Genomic DNA, 21,981 nt, shown 5'->3' on the forward strand with positions numbered 1-21,981 from the left:
ACAAGCTGGATGGTGTACCATCAAATGAATGATATCATTTTAAAAGATAAAAAAACCAAGAGGTTTCGAACACACAAAATTAATACTAGAAATGGCAGTATTACAAAACAATATAAAAACATTGTCTAAAATCGATGAGTTTTTACTCAAATGCCATACAAAAGATGAAGAAATTAAGGATGTTATGACCAAATGGGCAATGGATGTAGGTCATAATATTGAATATGAAAAATGGTCAAAATTATGGAACACAGGGTTAAAATTCATGGCATGTACATTGTTAATAGAAATTCTATTTAAAATGATGTATAGATGGCACCTCACTCCAACCAAACTAATAAGGATGTATAAAACAGGAAACAAAAATGGTTGGAAATGTGGGGTGAAAGAAGGTATTTTTTCCACGTGTGGTGCTTATGCAACAAGGTGAAAACTTACTGGGAGATTACATACAATTAATTAAAGAATATTCTTATATACACATTCCAGAAAAAAAACGGAAGCATTCTTGTTAGGAATGGTTGGAGAAGATATTGCTAAGATTAATAAAAAACTGTTCCCATATGCTACAACTGCGGCGAGACTATTGCTAGCTCAGATGTGGAAACAACAAGTGCCAACGGTGGAAGATTGGCAACAGAAGGTATTGGAGTACACAGAACTGGCTAAATTAACGGGGAAAATGCGACAACAGGGCGATCGATGAAACATTTCAAAAAGAATGGGAAAAATCTGTGATATATATATCAATATAGAAAAGATTTGTGTGAAATAGAGAAACCAGTAGAATTGAATTAAACCTCATAATGTGCATATAAATATTTTTATTGGATTAACAGTAATAATGACAGCATGAACTACAAGGTAATCAAAATAATTAAATGTATCCACAAATAGTAAGATAGACAAGATTTGTATATATAGAAAGGGTTATCTACTTACAATTAATAGATAAGTCTGTAAACAAACAATAGTGCACAAGACGAACTAAGACTATGCAAATAATTTAAAAGCGACATGAAGAAGTCAGAAGAAGGAAGAAGGTAAGTCAGCTCATATAAGGAAGCTACAAATGTACAATGTAATGTAATCTATATGGGAAGTATGAAGTTTGGGAAACCAATAAAGATTATATTACACACACAAAAAGAGAGAAATAGGTTCAACCCACAATCCTTCTATTTAAACCATTTCCCTTCTTTGAGTTAATTCATGGCTTGTAGAGTTTCCACTCTTACAGCTCTTACCCCTCAGAGTCTTTAGGTGGTTTGTAAGACTTTCACTACAACTGAACCTCTATCCACTTCCCTAACAGTTCTATGGTTTCTCCCCTGTATGAGTTTGTTGATGTTTTGTAAGAAGTCCACTCTGACTGAAGCTCTTTCCACACGCCATACATTGAAATGGTTTCTCCCCCGTGTGAGTCCGTTGATGTCTTCTAAGGTCTCCACTCCCACTGAAGCTCTTTTCACAATTCATGCATTTAAATGGTTTATGCCCCGTGTGAATCCGTTGATGAATTCTAAGGTCTCCACTCTGACTGAAGCTCTTTCCACACTCCATGCATTTAAATGGTTTCTCACCAGTGTGAGTCCGTTGATGAATTCTAAGTGATCCACTATCAGTGAAGCTCTTCCCACACTCCATGCATTTAAATGGTTTCTCCCCTGTGTGAGTCCGTTGATGTCTTCTTAGTGTTCCACTCTGACTGAAACTCTTTCCACACTCCATGCATTCAAATGGTTTCTCTCCTGTGTGACTTCGTTGATGAATTCTTAATGTTCCACTGTGACTGAAGCTCTTTCCACACTCCATGCATTTAAATGGTTTCTCTCCTGTGTGAGTCCGTTGATGAATTCTAAGGTCTCCACTCTGACTGAAGCCCTTTCCACACTCCATGCATTTAAATGGTTTCTCTCCTGTGTGAGTCCGTTGATGAATTCTAAGGTCTCCACTCTGACTGAAGCTCTTTCCACACTCCATGCATTTAAATGGTTTATCCCCAGTGTGTTCCCGTTGATGATTTCTAAGTTTTCTACTCTCAGTGAAGCTCTTTCCACACTCCATGCATTGAAATGGTTTCTCCCCCGTGTGACTTCGTTGATGAATTCTTAATGTTCCACTGTGACTGAAGCTCTTTCCACACTCCATGCATTTAAATGGTTTCTCTCCTGTGTGAGTCCGTTGATGAATTCTAAGGTCTCCACTCTGACTGAAGCTCTTTCCACACTCCATGCATTTAAATGGTTTCTCCCCTGTGTGAGTCCGTTGATGAATTCTAAGGTGTCCATTCTGACTGAAGCTCTTTCCGCACTCTATGCATTTAAATGGTTTCTCTCCTGTGTGAGTCCGTTGATGAATTTTAAGGTCTCCACTCTGACTGAAGCTCTTTCCACACTCCATGCATTTAAATGGTTTCTCTCCTGTGTGAGTCCATTGATGAATTCTAAGGTCTCCACTCTGACTGAAGCTCTTTCCACACTCCATGCATTTAAATGGTTTATCCCCAGTGTGTTCCCGTTGATGATTTCTAAGTTTTCCACTCTCAGTGAAGCTTTTTCCACACTCCATGCATTGAAATGGTTTCTCCCCCGTGTGACTTCGTTGATGAATTCTTAATGTTCCACTGTGACTGAAGCTCTTTCCACACTCCATGCATTTAAATGGTTTCTCCCCCGTGTGACGTCGTTGATGAATTCTTAATGTTCCACTGTGACTGAAGCTCTTTCCACACTCCGTGCACTTAAATGGTTTCTCCCCTGTGTGAGTCCGTTGATGAATTCTAAGGTGTCCATTCTGACTGAAGCTCTTTCCACACTCCATGCATTTAAATGGTTTCTCCCCTGTGTGAGTCCGTTGATGAATTTTAAGGTCTCCACTCTGACAGAAGCTCTTTCCGCACTCCATGCATTTAAATGGTTTCTCTCCTGTGTGACTCAGTTGATGAATTCTAAGGTTTCCACTCTGACTGAAGCTCTTTCCACACTCTATGCATTTAAATGGTTTCTCCCCAGTGTGAGTTCGATGATGAATTGTAAGTTTTCCACTCTGACTGAACCTCTTTCCACACTCCATGCATTTAAATGGTTTCTCTCCTATGTGAGTCTGTTGATGTTTTCTTAGTGTTCCACTGCCATTGAAGCTCTTCCCACACTCCATACTTTCAAATTGTTTCTCCTTTCTCTTTTCACACTCCATGTATTTAAATGATTTCTTCATTATTCCTATTGGACATGGCCCACCATAATTTTGACTGCCTTCTCCATTGTCTTCTTTCGACGGGGTGGGGGGTGGGGACGGACCCTATTTGATTTCTAGGAAGAGAACAAAGGTATATTACACACATCAATTAGCACCTTCTTGTATTTTAAAATCTCGTACATTATCTCATGACCTGTCCTCCATATGTTCTAAATTTTTAGGAAAGGCAAATGAAATAATGCTAAATAATGGTAATGCTACAACAAGCTTTCCTAACCCTTAATCAACGTTAATGAGCAGCATTATCTTAGAATACGGTTGAACTGTGGAATTTTTTTTTTAAATAATGAGGTTTCTCACAGGAAAGGGAGCTGCTCTATGTCCATGAACCTGCCCACTATTCATCAGGGTCCTAAGTTCACCATGAAATTCTTTATCCTCTGAACAATAATCCCCCACCCCTGCCGAGTGTGGGCACATTGGATTTGTAGTTTTAGGGTCTAGATAAAAATAAAATAGAAAAATTCCTTCCAGTAGCTCCTTAGAGACCAAGTAAGTTTGTCATTGGTTTGAGCTTCCATGTGCATGCAAGGATCCAAGGTTGAGAAATGCTTCCCTAGAGGAACCTTCTATGCTGAGGTGAGGCATCTCTGACCCTCCAGATGTGGTTGGACACAAAATACCACCTGCCAAAGTAAGGATGGCCCATGGCCAGGGATGATGGGAGTCTTATCTGGTGGGACACACTTTCGCCATCTTCCCCCTCTTCTGAAAATGCTGAATATCTGTATTTCATTTCCTCCTCCTTCCATGATCTCCAACATCTTCCTAATATAGTCCAACTGCACACATTCCCAAATCATCCTGCACCATTGACTTCCTGAGGCTGCTGCATTGTGTCGAGGACACTGGCAATGGGACAGCACCTTCCCCTGGATGAGAGGATAGAGGGTGAAATCAGGGCAGGCCAAATGGCACTCAGCTCAGTCCCCTCCTTGCCCCTCTCTGCATCTGCTGCCTGAGGGGGCAGCCTCAGTCTCCCTCACGGTGGAGCAGGCCCTGAGAACAGCCTTCTCTCTGCCCCCCCCCAAATACAGGAAATGTGACAAAGAAGACCTAGGAGTCTCACCGTGGAGCATAACAACTACTACTACTACTACTACTACTGGTTGTAAGTCACTTTGGGCTGCCCTGGGCAGGAGAAAGCTACTAATAGATTCAATAAATAAATAAAAATAACAATTGTAGTAATAATTACAGAGGCTGGGGGGTGGGAGGAAGCCCAACCATTTCCATAACAATCTTCCCAATCGGTTAAATCCCACAGATTTAAGAAGGAGTTGGGCACAGGTATCTCTGGGTAGGAACCCTTTAGATGCTTCTCCAGAGAAACACAGGCATGTGGGAGAGACTGTAGTTGCCAAGACAGAAGCCTCAAAGGGCGGAAATCATAAAGGGGGCTTCCTCCCTTTCCTCTTTCCCCCCATGGTTAGACTCCCTATAACAGCCCCCAGCGCCCCATGCAGGAGCTGACCTGGGACTTCTGGCAGGGCAAGGCCTGAGCTTGAAGGGAGGAGAGGGTGGGTGGATCAGGCCTCCTCTTCAGGGATCTCTCCCTGGTCGACTCAAAGGAGATTTCTGGGCAGGAGGGAGAAGTCAAGGCAGGCAGCCCCCAAGTCTCTCTCTCTCTTTCTTTTCCCACCTCCTGCCAATGCTGGCTTTGATTCCTCCCCCAAGGGTGCTTCCCTTCCTCTCCCTGCCCCCCAACTTCCTCTGCCCTTCACCCCCCCAGTCTCCCCTTTGCCCAGAGGCCCCCCTGGCCGGCTCAGCCTTCCTGCCAAATCTCTCCCAAGCGCCCCCCCCCTCTCCATCCGGAGGGGCCTCGCCAAGTGAGCAAGGAGGGGGGAGAGGAGGGAGAGGGAGGGCCCCTTCCAGGCCTCTCTCTCCCCCTTTAACCCTTCAGTGGTCTCCCCATCTCTAGACAAAAGGGACCCACCAAGCCTTGCCTCGGCACCTGCATGGAGCCAGGATCGCGGCATCCCAGGGATTCTTGCCAGAACACGCAGAGGGGCGCGGAATGGAGGCCTCGCTTCAAGTCCCAGCCCTGCTTGGGGATGGGGGTCCTCGTGGGAACCCCCTTGGCAGGCCTCCCATTTCTATTCCCTCAAAGGCGCCGGGGGGGGGGGCAGGGGAGCTGAGCATCTCTTGGCAGCTGAGCGTCTCTTGGCAGCTGAGCGTCTCCTTGCGCTGCAAATGAGACCTTGCAATGCAAACCCTGCCGGTGCTCCCTTTGCAGAAAGCCCCCCCCCCCGAACCCTCCCCCGCTGCATTTCCCATAGGAAATGGTGGGAAGGCTGATCTCTGATTTTTTTTGGGGGGGGCCGGATTGCATAGATCAGGGCCTCTGCAGATAGCGCCCAGGAAGGGAGTTGTTCTTGGGGGGGGGTCTCTGCCCCCTTTCTCTCCCTGCCCATCGCCCCCTCTTTGTCCTCCTTTCTGGCCCTCCGCTTCCCTCGTCCGCTATTCTCTTCCGATTTCCTTTCCTGTAATATAAAGGGCTGGGGGATCTCCACGGGCGCGAGGCGCACCCCCCCTCGCCTGATCCACAGAAGGAAGGGGGGAACTCCCCTACTTTCCTTTCACCCCCCCCTCGCCCCAAATCCTGCCCTCCCTTCCCAGCTGCCCTGTTTGCAGATTCAGGGGGAGGAAAAGCGCATCTTTATCTCTCTCCCGCCCCCCACAATATATACATAGATTTAGCACCTTTCCCCCCCTCCTCTGCAGCCGGATTGCATGGATCGGGGCCTCTGCAGATAGCGCCCAGGAAGGGGGGGTCTCTGCCCCCTTTCTTTCTCCCCCTTCCCCGCCCTCCAGCATTAGCTCTTTGTCCTCCTTTCTGGCCCTCCGCTTCCCTCGTCCGCTATTCTCTTCCGATTTCCTTTCCTGGGGGCTCTCCAAGGACGCGCCCCCTCGGAGGGAGGGGCTCCTCTCCCCTCCCCCTCTCCCTCCCCTTGGACATTTCCGAAGTGCTTCGGGTTCCTTTCCGAATGCGTCTGCCCATAGAGCTACGAACAAGAGCAGCTCTGTCGAAATGAGGGTGGGAGAGGGGGGAGGCCCGAGCAGAGAGTTGTCCAGCTGTGCAAGCTTCACATACACCGCCCCCCCCCCCGAGTCTTCTCCAGGGAGGGGCGTCTCCTCCCCTGCCGGCAACTGAAACCAGCTCCTAATGTTGAGGTGGAATCTTCTTTCTTGTAGTTTGAATCCATTGCTCCATGTCCGCTTCTCTGGAGCAGCAGAAAACAACCTTTCACCCTCCTCTATATAAAAAAATTCCTTCAGTAGCACCTTAAAGACCAACTAAGTTTATATTTTGGCATGAGCTTTCGTGTGCATGCACACTTCTTCAGATACACTAGAAAAGTGTATCTAGTGTATCTGAAGAAGTGTGCATGCACACGAAAGCTCATACCAAAATGTAAACTTAGTTGGTCTTTAAGGTGCTACTGAAGGAATTTTTTTATTTTGCTTCGACTCAGACCAACACGGCTACCTACCTAAACCTCCTCTATATGACATCCTTTTATATATATTTGAACATGGCTATCATATCACCCCTTAACCTTCTTTTCTCCAGGCTAAACATGCCCAGCTCCCTAAGCCGTTCCTCATAAGGCATCGTTTCCAGGCCTTTGACCATTTTGGTTGCCCTCTTCTGGACACGTTCCAGCTTGTCAGTATCCTTCTTGAACTGTGCTGCCCAGAACTGGACACAGTACTCCAGGTGAGGCCTAACCAGAGCAGAATACAGTGGTACTATTACTTCCCTTGATCTAGATGCTATACTCCTATTGATGCAGCCCAGAATTGCATTGGCTTTTTTAGCTGCTGCATCACACTGTTGACTCATGTCAAGTTTGTGGTCTACCAAGACTCCTAGATCCTTTTCACATGTACTGCTCTCTAGCCAGGTGTCTCCCATCCTGTATTGGTGCCTTTCATTTTTTTTGCCCAAGTGTAGTACTTTGCCTGGCATGCTATGGTCCATGGGGTCACAACTAAACAACAACAGTACTTTACATTTCTCCTTCTTGTTTGCTTTGGCCCAGTTACATTTCTCCTCTTGTTTGCTTTGGCCCAGTTGTCTAATCTGTTAAGGTCATTTTGAAGTGTGATCCTGTCCTCTGGGGTATTAGCCACCCCTCCCATTTTGGTGTAGTCTGCAAACGTGCTCAGGATGCCCTCAAGCCCATCATCCAAGTCATTGATAAAGATGTTGAATAAGACTGGGCCCAAGACAGAACCCTATGGCACTTCTCACCAGGATGTAGCGGAGCCATTGATTAGCACCCTTTGGTTGTGTCCGACTTTTAGTCGTGTTCGACTCTTTGGTCATGTCCGACATTTAGTCATGTCCAACTCTACGTGATCCCATGGACCAGAGCACGCCAGGCACTCCTGTCTTGCACTGCCTCCCGCAGTTTGGTCAAACTCATGTTGGTAGCTTCGAGAACACTGTCCAACCATCTCGTCCTCTGTCGTCCCCTTCTCCTTGTGCCCTCCATCTTTCCCAACATCAGGGTCTTTTCCAGGGAGTCTTCTCTTCTCATGAGGTGGCCAAAGTACTAGCAAAGCCCAAGTTCAAACACCAGTCCCTATTTCTAAAAGGCTCCTGTAATAAGGACTCTGGACTGCCCTTTAGGGTTGTTGTAAGTTACTGTTCCAAGCCCCAAACCCGTGTCAGGACGCCAGAGATTATCACTCAGGTAGAGGAGTTGCTGAATATCTGGGCTCCCGCTTTAGGGATCAGGGCTGCCCTTGCTCATGTCCCAAGATCCCCCCTTGGGAGCCATTTCCTTATGTGGGGCTTGGAGGAGACATTGGGTGTGTGAAGGAAGGAAGGAAGGAAGGAAGGGGGGGAGCACACTGCCTGCTGGAGGGACAACCCCCCTGCCCCATCCTTCTAAAAATTCCTGTAACACCTGCAGAGGATGAAAAGAGAGGAAGGGGGAATGTCACCTTCGTGCCCCGGAGGACTTTTGGGGAGGCGGGGGGGGTCTCTTTCCCTGCCGCCTCCGGGGATCGAACCTGGGAGATGATCAGGAAAGAAACAGAAGGAGGAGAATTTGTGTCTTCTGGGAGGGAGGCGTCACTCATTCCTCCCCCCCAAAGGGTCAGTGAGCTCCGCTTCCTAGAGAGGCAGGGAGGTTGGGAGGGGGAGGGGCCAAGGGGGAGGGGGAGGGGCCTCCATCCACATTCCCGGAAGAGGAGCAGGTCTGCAGAGGAGGAGGAAAAAGGTGCAAAATATATCTATATATTGGGGGGGGGAGACAGATAAAGACGCGCTTTTGCTCTCCCTGAATCTGCAAACAGAGCAGCTGGGAAGGGAGGGCAGGATTTGGGGGGGGGGTGAAAGGCAAGTAGGGGAGGCCCTGCTGGGATAAAGGAGGGGGCGCGTCCTTGGAGAGCGGGAAGGGAAATGGGAAGAGAAGAGAAGAGCGGGGGGGGGGAGCAGGGAGGACAAAGAGGTAGAGCTGGGGGGGAAGGGAGGGAGGAAAGGGGGCAGAGACCCCCCCCCAGAACAACTCCCTCCCTGGGCGCTATCTGCACAGGCCCTGATCCATGGAATCCTGCTGCAGATGGGGGACCCTCCATTCTCAGGGTTCGCATTGCAAGCCCTACCCCCCAAAAGAAACCAGCCTTCCTGCCTTTTCCAATGGGGGTTCGGGGGGGAGCCTTTCTGCAGAGGGAGCACCGGCAGGGTTTGCATTGCAAGGTCTCCTTTGCAGCGCAAGGAGGTGCCCAGCTGTCAAGAGATGCTCAGCTCCCCTGCCCCCCCCCCTGGGCGCCTTTGAGGGAATAGAAATGGGCGACCTGCCAAGGGGGTCCCCGCGAGGACCCCCATCCCCAAGCAGGGCTGGGACTTGAAGTGAGGCCTCCATTCCGCGCCCCTCGGCGTGTTCTGGTTTCCCCCTGGCAGGCATCTCTGGGGCAAGGCTTGGTGGGTCCCTCTTGTCTAGAGCAGGGGGGGCCAAACTTTTGTCAAAGAGGACCAGATTTAATGAAGTGAAGACCAAAGTTGTCCTTTTTTAGAACTCAGAGAGAATAGGCAGAGAGATTAGGGCCTCAAAATGCACTTTGTACATGCCTGGTCTAGAGAGAGGGAGTCCATGGAAGGGTTAATGGAGGGGGGGCCTGGATAGAGACCCCACCCTGTCTCCCTCCTCTCCCCCCTCCTTGCTCATCTGGCGAGGCCCCTCTGGATGGAGAGGTAGGCTAGATTGGGGGAGATTTGGTGGGCAGGGCGAAGGGGGAGCCAGCCAGGGAAACCTCTGGGCGAAGGGGAGATTGAGGGGGGGGGTGGAGGGCAGAGGAAGTTGGGGGGCGGAGGGAGGGAGGGAGGGAAGCCATCTTGGAGAAAGAGAGAGAGACTTGGGGGCTGCTTGCCTTGACTTCTCCCTCCTGCCCAGGAATCTGCCATGACTTTGAGTCGACCAGGGAGAGATCCCTGAACAGGAGGCCTGATCCACCCACCCTCTCCTCCCTTGAAGCTCAGTCCTTGCCCTGCCAGAAGTCCCAGGTCAGCTCCTGCATGGGGCGCTGGGGGCTGTTATAGGGAGTCTAACCATGGGGGGAAAGAGGAAAGGGAGGAAGCCCCCTTTATGATTTCCGCCCTTTGAGGCTTCTGTCTTGGCAACTACAGTCTCACCCACATGCCTGTGTTTCTCTGGAGAAGCATCTAAAGGGTTCCTATCCAGAGATACCTGTGCCCAACTCCTTCTCTCCATTCCACCAATATTCCCACCACAGTATATCTTCTTTTTTAAGATACATTTTTATTAGACTTTCTTTGTACCAAAAAACAAACTAATAATCACAATAAAACAAAAAATTACATTAAACAGTTAATCATTTGTTATAACATTGTACAGTCAGTGGCAGAGCAAGCGGGGGTGAAGGGCGGCTGCCCGCCCCGCCTCCAGAATAGGCGCCAGACCCCGCCCCTGGTGCCATAGCATGAAGCTCCGCCACTGAGTACAGTCATACCTCGGTTTAAGGATGCTTCTTTTTGAGTACTTTCAGTTTAAGTACTCCGCGGACCCGTCTGGAACAGATTAATCCACTTTCCATTACTTTAAATGGGAAAGTATAGGAGTATAGCATCTAGATCAAGGGAAGTAATAGTACCACTGTATTCTGCTCTGGTCAGACCTCACCTGGAGTATTGTGTCCAGTTCTGGGCACCACAGTTCAAGAAGGATACAGACAGGCTGGAACGTGTCCAGAGGAGGGCAACCAAAATGGTCAAAGGCCTGGAAACGATGCCTTATGAGGAACGGCTTAGGGAGCTGGGTATGTTTAGCCTGGAGAAGAGAAGGTTAAGGGGTGATATGATAGCCATGTTCAGATATATAAAAGGATGTCATATAGAGGAGGGAGAAAGATTGTTTTCTGCTGCTGCTCCAGAGAAGCGGACACGGAGCAGTGCATTCAAACTACAAGAAAGAAGATTCCACCTCAACATTAGGAAGAACTTCCTGACAGTAAGAGCTGTTCGGCAGTGGAATTTGCTGCCAAAGAGTGTGGTGGAGTCTCCTTCTTTGGAGGTCTTTAAGCAGAGGCTTGACAGGCATATGTCAAGAATGCTTTGATGGCGTTGCCTGCTCGGCAGGGGGTTGGACTGGATGGCCCTTGTGGTCTCTTCCAACTCTATGATCCTATGACTCTTCAGGCCCTTCCAGTTCTCAGATTCTCTTATGCTATGGCACTTCAAAGGGGTAGTGGGGAGACGGGGAAAGGAAGGGGGAGAGCCCTAGATCTGGAGGTCGCCAGCCCAAGAGAGGAGGGGGGTGGAATATCTCTTTGTTGCAGACGGGGGGAAAACTATTGCCTTCGAACCAAAGCTGCCCTCCAAGCGAAGATTTGACAGCCATCTGTCAGGAATGCTTTGATGGTGTTTCCTGCTTGGCAAGGGGTTGGACTGGATGACCCTTGTGGTCTCTTCCAACTCTAGGATTCTAAAGTTCGCTTCAGCTTAAGTACAGAGTTCTGGAACCAATTGTGTACTTAAACCGAGGTACCACTGTATTGTTTTTCACTATGCTGTTCTCTATCACATATCCTATAAGACTATACCTTTTAATAGAATAATAATTATTTTTATACCACTCCACCTAAGTTGTTATCTTTTATAGTTTGGCATGAGAACAAAAAGGAAAATACATATAACCCCAAGCTAAGTGAGCAAACATTAAAAAGGGGGGGGATTCCCCCTCATTTCAGAATCATATATAACCACAGTTTTGACTTCCTGTTAATCCCCAATGCATAAATTATATTTTAAACATGAATGTATTCCCGTTGTTATATATTCCGCTATTTATCTACTACATTCTTACAACAGTATGCATCCTTAATATTATTGTCCAACTCATTCTTTCTCCACTATCACTTAAATGCCGGCTATATATTCCCACTATATCAGATCTCACATCTGTGGGATTTAAGAGATTGGGAAGACTGCTATGGAAATGGGTGGGGTCCCGTGTTTGCCCCTTAAAAGCCTGCATTATTATTATTATTACTACTATTGCAATTTCAATGTGGCTCGTGGGCCGGATAAACGGCCTCCGTGGGCCGCATCCAGCCCGTGGGCCGGAGGTTGCCAATGCCTACTCTATCCTCTCATCCAGTGGAAGGTGCTGTCCCATTGCCAGTGTCCTCGACACAATGCAGCAGCCTCGGGAAGTCAGTGGTGCAGGATGATTAGGGAATGCGTGCAGTTGGATTATATTAGGAAGATCTTAGAGATCAGGGAAGAAGGAGGAAATGAAATACAGATATTCAGGGTTTTCAGGGGAGGAAGAAGAAGGGGAAAGTGTGTCCCACCAGATAAGGCTCCCCTCATCCCTGGCCATATGCCATCTTTCCTTGGGATGATGGTACTTTGTGTCCAACCACATCTGGAGGGCCAGAGATGCCTCACCTCAGCATAGAAGGTTCCCCTAGGGCAGTGGTGTCCAAAGAGGGCCAGATTTGATGAAGTGAAGGGCCGTGAGGGCCTGTCAAAGGGCCAACCAAAGTTGTGGACCTTTTTTTAGAGTAGAAGTTGAAAAGTGGAACTTTATTTAGACTTTTACCACAGAAAATAAACTGCCACAGGGGCCGGATTAGGCCCCTGAAATGGACTTTGGACAAGCCTGCCCTAGGGGCTCAGGGGCTCAGTTACTTGGGAGTTGGTGGAACTGGATCTTAAGGGTTCTTGAGACCCTAACACTATGAATCCAAGGTGTCCACACTCAGTAGCGTAGAAACCCCTGCCGGCCCCTGGGGAAGAGCTTTTTAAAGGAAATTGTTCACCCCCAAAGTTGCTTGCTTAGGAAGGTACAGTGGGTCTGACCACTTGCAGCGCTGTCCCTCCCTCCCCCCGCCCTGCTTTACTGCACTACTGCCCACACTAAAGGTGTGTGTGGATGAAATATATGGCTAAAATGTCAGATTTTAAAAAAATCGGATAAATGTCGGAAATGTGGAGAAGTAAAGGGAGACATGTACCACATGTGGTGGGCCTGCCGAAAAGTTAAGGAATTTTGGAACCTCATTTCTGATAAGAAGTGTTCCTTCTCAGAATATTAGGTAAGAACATTCCAAAAAATAGAAGAGAAATGTTCTTATATGCCGTATGCGGCAAATTGGAAAGGAAAAAAGATACCTACAGTAAGGGAATGGCAAGATAAACTCTTAGAATTTGCTGAACTGGCTCAATTAACAGACAGGTTAAGGGGAAATACAAAACAATCATTCATACAAAAGTGGGACATGTATAAGAAATATCTGCAAAAATATAAGAATGATACAATCTCTATGGTGGCATTTGATTGACTTGTATAAATATAAATATAAATATTATGCGATTAAATAAAGGAACTGGATATGACATGTTATAAGAATATACTAAAAATTGAGTAAGAATAGGATAACTTTCAATGTTGTAAAGGTAAAATACATCGGGAAATGTCGGGAAGTCAGCAATGTCTTAATCCTTTTTATTTTCTTATATAGATGGTTTATTATTATTATTATTTCTAAGTTAATTTACATTTATTATGTGAGATAGTGTTAAAATGAATTTAGGGGAAGAAGAAATGCTGTAGTTAATAGTTTGTTACAATTGTGATTAAGTTTAAAGAAGTATGAATTTAAGATAGTAAATAAAGATTTACCTGAAAGAGAAAAAAAGAAATCTGTGGCAAAGGTTCTAATACACAATCATGGCTGAGAAAAACAGCCGTGGAATGGTTTGAAGACTGGTTTCTTCTTTACACTCAGGCGGAAACATCACTGGTTTCCCTTCCTTTCTCCAGAGTACCGTATATGCTGGCGTATAAGGCGACTGGGCGTATAAGACGACCCCTTACTTTTCAAGTTAAAATATAGAATTTGGGATGTACTCCAGCCCTTTTTTGGCGGGGAGGGGAGGCTGTCTTCTCCAGCACTCAAGTCTGCAGCCGGGGAAATGGTGGTTTGTTTGTTTGCTTGCTTGCTTAGTTATTGAGAGGGGGAAAGAAGCCAGAGACAGGAGAGATAGAGAAGCAGAGACATCGATCAAAAGGAGGGAGAGGGAGAGGGAGGCAGAGACAGCAAAAGGGGGGGGGAGAAACCATAGAGAGGATAGCGATAGAGGGGCAGAGACATCGGAGGCTCACACAGCCAGCGAAAGACGCTGAGCAGCAGTGAAAGAGAGAGCGGCGAGAGAGACAACGAGGCTGGCTCAGTGAGCAAAAGGGGAATAGAAGCCAGGGAGAGGGAGAGAAACCATAGAGAGGATAGCGATAGAGGGGCAGAGACATCGGAGGCTCACACAGCCAGCGAAAGACGCTGAGCAGCAGTGAAAGAGAGAGCGGAGAGAGAGAGAGACGGAGAGATCCCTTTGCTTTGCGCTGACAAAAAGAGAAGAGGCAGCAGCTTGACACCAATGAAATACACAAAACTGTATCTCTGCGCTGATCAAGGTCACAAAGCCATGAGGGAGCCATTCTCCCTGGCGGGGAGCAGCCCCCTCCCGAGCGCGCTTCTTTGCGTTCATATGGTCACTGCATACAGTGGGGATGCGGCCGTTTTTGAGCTCCCCCCACCGTATGCGGTGACTGCAGATTCTTGGACCCGGCGTATAAGACGGGCCCCCAACTTTTGAAAAAAATTTCCTGGGTTCAAAAGCCGTCTAATACGCCAGTATATACGGTAATCTTCTTTCTTTTCTTTCCCACAATCAGTATTCTTCACCTTTAATATTCACCTTTTCAGCGTCACACATATTTTCATATTGTGATCTTCAGATGAAGATAAATATACAAATTTAATAAATAGTTTCCAGTAGGAGCAAAGGGGGAAGAACAGTGAGAGAGGCTTGGACTGGGATTCTCCACTAAGATAGGCCAGTGGCAGGAGGCAGGTGCGAGACTCGGCGGCATATAATTATAGTGAATAATAATTGGGTTGGATGTTTTAATCTGGGATTCCCAGCAGTCAGGCTCCAGCTGATTTCCTTCTGCATCTCCAGCTCTCTCCATGCAATGATGCAAGGCTGAGAGATGGAGGTCCAACCCCAAGAACATTCTCCTACCTGAGCACTCCTTCAGCTGAGCACAAGCACCAAGCCTTCTCACTGGACTTATATATGGGTCTCCCAAAATGGTCAGTATGCACCTCCAGAGGCCAAAGGGACTGTGCAGATGATTAATAAAGATCTAGAGGCCGAAGGGGACAAAATGTGGCCTAAGGGGTGGGGGATTATTGTGCAGATGATGAAGAACTTCATGATGAACTTAGGACCCTGATGAATAGTGGGCAGGTTCATGGACATAGAGCAGCTCCCTTTCCTGTGAGAAACCACTTTTGATTACAAAAATAAACCGCACAGTTCAACCGTATTCTAAGATAATGCTTTTGAACTGCATTACCATTATTTGGCATTATTTCATTTGTATTTGCTGAAAACTGGGAACATGGAGGACAAGAGAGATTTTAAAATAAGAGCATGTGCTGATTGATGTCTGTAATATTCCTTTCTTCTCTTCCTAGAAAACAAATAGGAGTTCCTCCCCTCTTTGCCCCCCAAAGCAGACAATGGAGAAGACAGTCAGAATTCTGGGGGGCCACGTTCAATGGGAATAATGAAGAAAGCATTTAAATACATGGAGTGTGAAAAGAGAGAGGAGAAGCAGTCTGAAAGAATGGAGTGTGAGAAGAACTTCAGTGACAGTGGAACACTAAGAAAACATCAACGGACTCACACAGGGAAGAAACCATTTAAATGCATGGAGTGTGGAAAGAGCTTCAGTCAAAGTGGAAACCTTAGAATTCATCAACGGATTCACATGGGAGAGAAACCATTTAAATGTATGGAGTGTGGAAAGAGCTTCAGTCAGAGTGGAAACCTTAGAATTCACCAATGGACTCACATGGGGGAGAAACCATTTAAATGCATGGAGTGTGGAAAGAGCTTCACTTCAAATGGAAAACTTATAATTCATCAGCGGACTCACACAGGGGAGAAACCATTTAAATGCATGGAGTGTGGAAAGAGCTTCAGTAGAAGTGACAGCCTTAATTTACATAATCAAACTCACACAGGGGGAAAAACATTTGAATGTACAGAGTGTGGAAAGAGCTTCAGTAGAAGTGACAGCCTTAATTTACATAATCAAACTCACACAGGGGGGAAAACATTTGAATGTACAGAGTGTGGAAAGAGCTTCAGTCAAACTGGAAAACTTAGAATTCATCAACAGACTCACACTGGTGAGAAACCATTTAAATGCATGGAGTGTGGAAAGAGCTTCAGTCGGAGTGGACACCTTAGAATTCATCAACGGACTCACACAGGGGAAAAACCATTTAAATGCATGGAATGTGGAAAGAGCTTCAGTAGAAGTGACAGCCTTAATTTACATAATCAAACTCACACAGCGGAGAAACCATTTAAATGCATGGAGTGTGGAAAGAGCTTCGATGAGAGTGGAGACCTTAGAATTCATCAACGGACTCACATGGGGGAGAAACCATTTACATGTATAGAGTGTGGAAAGAGCTTCAGTCAGAGTGGAGACCTTAGAATTCATCAACGGACTCACACAGGGGAAAAACCATTTAAATGCATGGAGTGTGGAAAGAGCTTCAGTCAGAGTGGACACCTTAAAATTCATCAACGGACTCACACGGGGGAGAAACCATTTAAATGTAAGGAATGTGGAAAGAGCTTCAGTAGATGTGACAGCCTTAATTTACATAATCAAACTCACACAGGGGAGAAACCATTTGCATGCATGGAGTGTGGAAAGGGCTTCACTTCTAATCAAGTACTTAGAACTCATCAACAGACTCATACGGGGGAGAAACCATTTCAATGCATGGAGTGTGGAAAGAGCTTCAGTCAGAGTGGAAACCTTAGAATTCATCAACGGACTCACACAGGGGAGAAACCATTTCAATGCATGGAGTGTGGAAAGAGCTTCAGTGGGAGTGGACACCTTAGAATTCATCAACGGACTCACACGGGGGAGAAACCATTTAAATGTAAGGAATGTGGAAAGAGCTTCAGTAGATGTGACAGCCTTAATTTACATAATCAAACTCACACAGGGGAGAAACCATTTGCATGCATGGAGTGTGGAAAGGGCTTCACTTCTAATCAAGTACTTAGAACTCATCAACAGACTCATACGGGGGAGAAACCATTTCAATGCATGGAGTGTGGAAAGAGCTTCAGTCAGAATGGAAACCTTAGAATTCATCAACGGACTCATACGGGGGAGAAACCATTTAAATGCATGGAGTGTGGAAAAAGCTTCAGTCAGAGTGGAAACCTTAATTTACATAATCAAACCCACACAGGGGAAAAACCATTTGAATGTATGGAGTGTGGAAAGAGCTTCACTTGTAGTGGAACACTAAGAAGACATAAATCGACGCACACAGGGAAAACCATTTAACTGTATAGAGTGTGGAAAGAGCTTCAGTCAGAGTGGAGACCTTAGAATTCATCAATGGACTCACACAGGGGAGAAACCATTTAAATGCATGGAGTGTGGAAAGAGCTTCACTGAGAGTGGACTTCTTACGCTCGAACAGGGTGGCCTCTAGGAGTTCCGGCCCCCATGGGTGCTCGGCCCAGACGCGAGTTCCATGATTTAAGAGAAACAATTGGATTTAAATTCATGGACATGCTTCAAAAAAACGGGGGAGAAGATACCGCCAGGAATTCCAGCTTCTGAGTGATAAGAGAATCAAGGAAATACCACATCAAGGGGGGAAAAGAATGATCTGGACAGAACGAAAAGGGAAGTGAAACCTTTTATTTTCTACTAGTGTAATTCAGCCCGTTGAGTAAACGGGCACTAGAACATCCCAGTGGTTAGAGAACATGGGTGTGCAATTATCATAGAATTGTATAGAGTTGGAAGGGAACCCTAGGGGTCATCCAGTCCAATCCCCTTGCAGCCCACCCATAAGGTATTTCCCTGTTCCTCCTTCCTTGCTGCAGCGCCTCAAGTTTCCCCTCTGAATCCCTGCAGAGCCAGTGGTTAGAGAACATGGGTGTGCAGTGATCGTAGAATTGTATAGAGTTGAAAGGTACCCCCAGGGGTCATCCAGTCCAACCCCCTGTAATGCAGGAGTCTCAGCCAAAGCATCCCTGACAGATGACCCCATCCAACCTCTGCTTGGAAACCTCCAACATTAACCTATCTCTGCTTCGCTTCTCCCCCCCCAAATCCCCCCCAATTATCATAGAATTGTGTAGTTGGTAGTTGGAAGGGAACCCCAGGGGTCATCCAGCCCAACCCCCAGCAGCCCATACGATATTCCCTCCCTCCCCCCTCTGCTGCAGCACCTGAAGTTTCTCCAGAGCCACCCTATCCACCCTTCCCCCCTCAGAACGACAATTATTTTTCGCCAACCCTCCCCGCCCCCAATATCAATATCAGCAGCCACAACATGCCTCCCCACCCCCACCTTAATAGTCGCAGCGTGACACACACACACACACCACCCCTTTTCCCGCCTCAGTTTCCCCTCAATATCTCCCCACACACAAAGTAACCCACTACCCTCCTTCCCTGACCTGCTTCAGTTTCCCCTCCCCTCGAGTCCTTTCCCCTCCCCACGAAGGGTCGTGGGGTGATACCTCATATCTATTTCTTCCCCTCCCTCCCTCCCTCTCACCTGGTACAAAGTTTTTGAAAGCAGCCTCCTCCTCACGCTTGTGAGGCGCTTGTCCGGCCAGGAGGGAGGGAGGGAGGGAGGGAGAGAGAGTGTTAGAGCAGTCGGGAGGCGAGGCGCGGAACAGCGATTTGGAGGGAAACCTCCTGCTAAAAACTACAACTCCCAGCATGCCAAGCGGTAGCTTCCCCATTCTGAGCCCATGCAAGCCCCTCCTTGCTCCCTTTCCCTTCCCCTCCTCCCAACGTCGTATTAGACTGCCGTTTGCAGCCATTTGGCGTGGTTTTCCCCCTTCCCCTTCCCCTCCTCTCACTGTGTTATTAGAGACGGCTGTTGCCAGGGGCCGGGCCGTGGCGGGCCAGGGCCGCGTCCTGCTCAACTGTGGGTGGCTGGAGGAGGCGCGCAGAGAAGCGGTGAGACGGCGGTAGCCTTGGGGGGGGGAGAGGCCGAGAGACGCTGGGAACTGATCAGGAAGAGGAGCAGAGAGCTGCCTCAGCCTGTAAGCCTTTGAGATGCAACCAACCGCAAACGGCCACGTGCAGTCTCTGCTGTCCAATCCCTGTCTCCCTGGGGCCCATGCGCAGTAACCCAGGGACACACGGGACAGCTTGGGCGCAGGGACACAGGGACTTTATTATATAGGATACCTTAAGAAGCACTAACCACCTTCCCTGGACGGACGGTCCTTAATATTTGGAACAAACGAGAAATTAGGAAATAAACTGTGTGGCTATTGGAGTTTATATAATAGAGGATTTATATTCTGTATGTTTTTGGACGCTGTTTTGCCAAGTATGTAAGAGCAAAACCTCCCCAGCTGGTTATATTTTCACTGGAGCTCGCTTAAATACTTTCTGGACAATTATAAGTGGATTTATGAGCCGTGACACACTTTGAATTTGAACAAGATAAGAGCTGCCTAATTGAAGATTCAGGAGGCAGAGAGCAGCTAAAGGGCGGGGGAGCCATAAATCTGTTATAAGAAGAGTGTGAATATTTCTGTTCGGCTGTTCCCCGCCTGAAAAAGCTGCATTTCGGCAATCGGTGGACTTTTTGAGGAGAAGCTGGAATATGATATCTGAGATCTTCAAGATGGCGTCTGCTCCTGCTTGAATGTCTGCGCGGCCGGAGAAGCACTCCAGTTTGTAAAAGGAGGATTTAAGGGGAGGCTGGACTGGACAAAAAAACCCACACAGGAAGAATGATTTTGTGTTAAATCTCGATTGATGTCTATCTCAAAAGCTGCGACAAAAGAGGAAAATAACAACTAGAAGAATTGCTGGGGAAAGATCGGGACTATAATGGATTATAATGATAAGATTTTGAAATTTGGACTAGCATGGCAGGGAGTAGCGTTAGTCAGAATCCCCAGACTTTGAAGCATGGGAAGTCAAAAATTTTTTTTTATGATTTGGCATAATATTTGGTTTAATTGATATGTATTTGTATAATTTGAAATAATTGATATGATATAATTGGTATGTAATTGGAAAATTTAATAAATTGTTTTTGTTTTTGTTTTTTTAAAGAGAGAGTGGACTTCTTACAAAACATCAACAAACTCATACAGGGGAGAAACCATAGAAGTGCTAGGGAATTAGATAGAGGTTCCGTTGTAGTGGATGTCTTTAAACGATCAAAAGACTCGGAGTGTTAAGAGTTGTAAGAGTGGAAACTCTCCAGGCCATCAAAAGATGAGAAACGGTTTAAATAGAAGGAATGTGGAATATACATTGGTTATTAGAGTGTAGAACCTGTTTCTCTCCTAGAGCTGGTTTTTGGTGTTTGGGGGAGGGAGTTGGAAATGTTTGTATCTGGGAATGGAGAGTTGCCCAAAGTGGAGCTGAGATTTGGAAGCAGAGTTATATTAATATTATAGGAGCAGCAGCATCACTCCCACTGTTATAATTGCAATAATGGAACCATGAAGAGACAGAAAGACTGAAAGCACCTATTATTTAGCTCTTTCCAATTACCGCCCGGTTTCGAATCTTCCATACCTGGGTAAGGTAATTGAGAGAGCGGTTGCCGATCAGCTGCGTAGGTTTCTGGATGAAACATCGGCTCTGGATCCATTTCAGTCCGGCTTTCGCCCTGGTTCATAGCTGCCAAGGTATCCCTTTTTTAAAGGGATTTTCCCTTATGCTGAATAGGCTTCCTCGTGAGAAAAGGGAAAACTTGGCAGCTATGCCCTGGTTATGGGACCGAGGCGGCTCTGGTCGCCCTAACAGATGATCTCCGTAGACAGCTGGATCAAGGCGGGTCGGGACTGCTGATTCTTTTTAGATCTGTCAGCAGCCTTCAACATGGTCGATCACAAACTTTGAGACCACCGCCTTGCCGACATGGGGATTCAGGGCACAGTCCGACAATGGCTGCGCCCCTTTATATCAGGTCAGGGACAGAGGGTGGCACTAGGGAAGGAGTTGTGGCCGCGGCACTCCTTGGTGTGTGGAGTCCCGTAGGGCACAATCCTTTCCCCGATGCTTTTAAACATCTTCATGTGTCCCCCTGCCCATATTGTCCAGAGTTTTGGGCTGGGTTGTCATCAATATGCTGATGACACCCAGATTTATCTGCTGATGGACGGACCGCCCTGCCTCAGCCCTGGACAGACTGACCAGGTGTTTGGAAGCTGTGGCTGGATGGCTAGGTGGGAGCCGGTTGAAGTTAAGTCCTTCGAAGACAGAGGTCCTCTGGCTGGGTCGGGACGACATGGGGTTGGGGGGCCAACTCCCATCTGTTGCGGGGGCTCAATTAGTGCCAGCGCCTTCTGTCAAGAGCTTGGGTGTAACCTTGGATGCCTCCCTTTCCATGGAGGCGCAGGTTGCAGCCACAGCTAAGGTGGCATTTTTCCATCTCCGCTGCATTAAGCAGTTGGTCCCTTACGTTTCTCGCCCTGATCTGGCCACAGTGATCCATGTGAAGGTCACCTCCAGGCTTGATTATTGTACAGTCGTACCTCGGGTTACGACCACCTCGGTTTGCGAACAGTTCGGGTTATGAACTGCGCAAACCCGGAAGTGTTTTCGCCGCGCGCGCGCGATCGCGCGATTTGCGCATACGCAAAGCGCAAAAATCGCGAAAATCGCGCTTTGCGCATGCGCAAAATGGCGGCGCCCATCGCGCTCGGTTTGCGAACTATTCGGGTTACGAACTGCGATCCGGAACGGATCGCGTTCGTAACCCGAGGTATTACTGTAACTCGCTTTACGCAGGGCTGCCCCAGAAACTCCAGCGGGTGCAGAATGACGCAGTGAGGCTCCTTACGGGGTCCCTGCTGCGGGACCATATTCATCCAGTGTTTTACCAGCTGCACTGGCTCCCAGTGGAGTACAGGATCAGATTTAAGGTGCTGGTTTTGACCTTTAAAGCCCTCGTACCTACAGGACCGCCTCTCCTGGTATGCCCCACGGTGTATCTTAAGGTCCACAAATAATAACATTTTGGAGATCCCGAGCCATAAGGTGCTTAGATTGGTCTCAACTAGGACCAGGGCCTTTTCAGTACTGGCCCCGACTTGGTGGAACGCTCTCTCACAGGAGACCAGGGCCCTGCGGGATT

At 47.4% G+C, this 21,981-nt stretch overlaps 2 protein-coding genes across 3 annotated transcripts; one reads left to right on the forward strand and one right to left on the reverse strand.

The window, feature by feature from the left end:
- Positions 1–804: 804 nt before the first annotated feature.
- LOC132591676 (uncharacterized) lies at positions 805–6,374 on the reverse strand. 2 transcript variants are annotated; one of them, XM_088663891.1, is made up of 2 exons: positions 5,682–6,374; positions 805–3,314 (listed from the first exon to the last, which is right to left on the reverse strand). In XM_088663891.1, exon 2 carries the CDS (start codon positions 3,217–3,219, stop codon positions 1,318–1,320), a length of 1,902 nt encoding a protein of 633 aa, XP_088520017.1. In that variant the 5' UTR covers positions 3,220–3,314; positions 5,682–6,374; the 3' UTR covers positions 805–1,317. The 2 variants fall into 2 exon arrangements, with proteins under 2 accessions (XP_088520017.1, XP_088520018.1); XM_088663892.1 differs by lacking the exon at positions 5,682–6,374 and adding an exon at positions 3,888–4,307.
- Positions 6,375–8,429: 2,055 nt separating this feature from the next.
- LOC132591677 (uncharacterized) lies at positions 8,430–19,945 on the forward strand. The gene is made up of 2 exons (XM_088663905.1): positions 8,430–8,495; positions 15,280–19,945. The coding sequence occupies exon 2, from the start codon at positions 15,363–15,365 to the stop codon at positions 17,187–17,189; it is 1,827 nt and encodes a 608-aa protein (XP_088520031.1). The 5' UTR covers positions 8,430–8,495; positions 15,280–15,362; the 3' UTR covers positions 17,190–19,945.
- The last annotated feature ends 2,036 nt before the right edge of the window (positions 19,946–21,981 follow it).

This window comes from Zootoca vivipara, chromosome 2 (assembly GCF_965207765.1).
Source record: "Zootoca vivipara chromosome 2, rZooViv2.hap1.1, whole genome shotgun sequence".
NCBI classification, from domain to species: domain Eukaryota; kingdom Metazoa; phylum Chordata; class Lepidosauria; order Squamata; family Lacertidae; genus Zootoca; species Zootoca vivipara.

Bases quoted from the DNA above. Each gene is read 5' to 3' on its own strand.
- LOC132591676 (XM_088663891.1), bottom strand. From the start codon at position 3,219: ATGAAGAAATCATTTAAATACATGGAGTGTGAAAAGAGAAAGGAGAAA.
- LOC132591677 (XM_088663905.1), top strand. From the start codon at position 15,363: ATGGGAATAATGAAGAAAGCATTTAAATACATGGAGTGTGAAAAGAGA.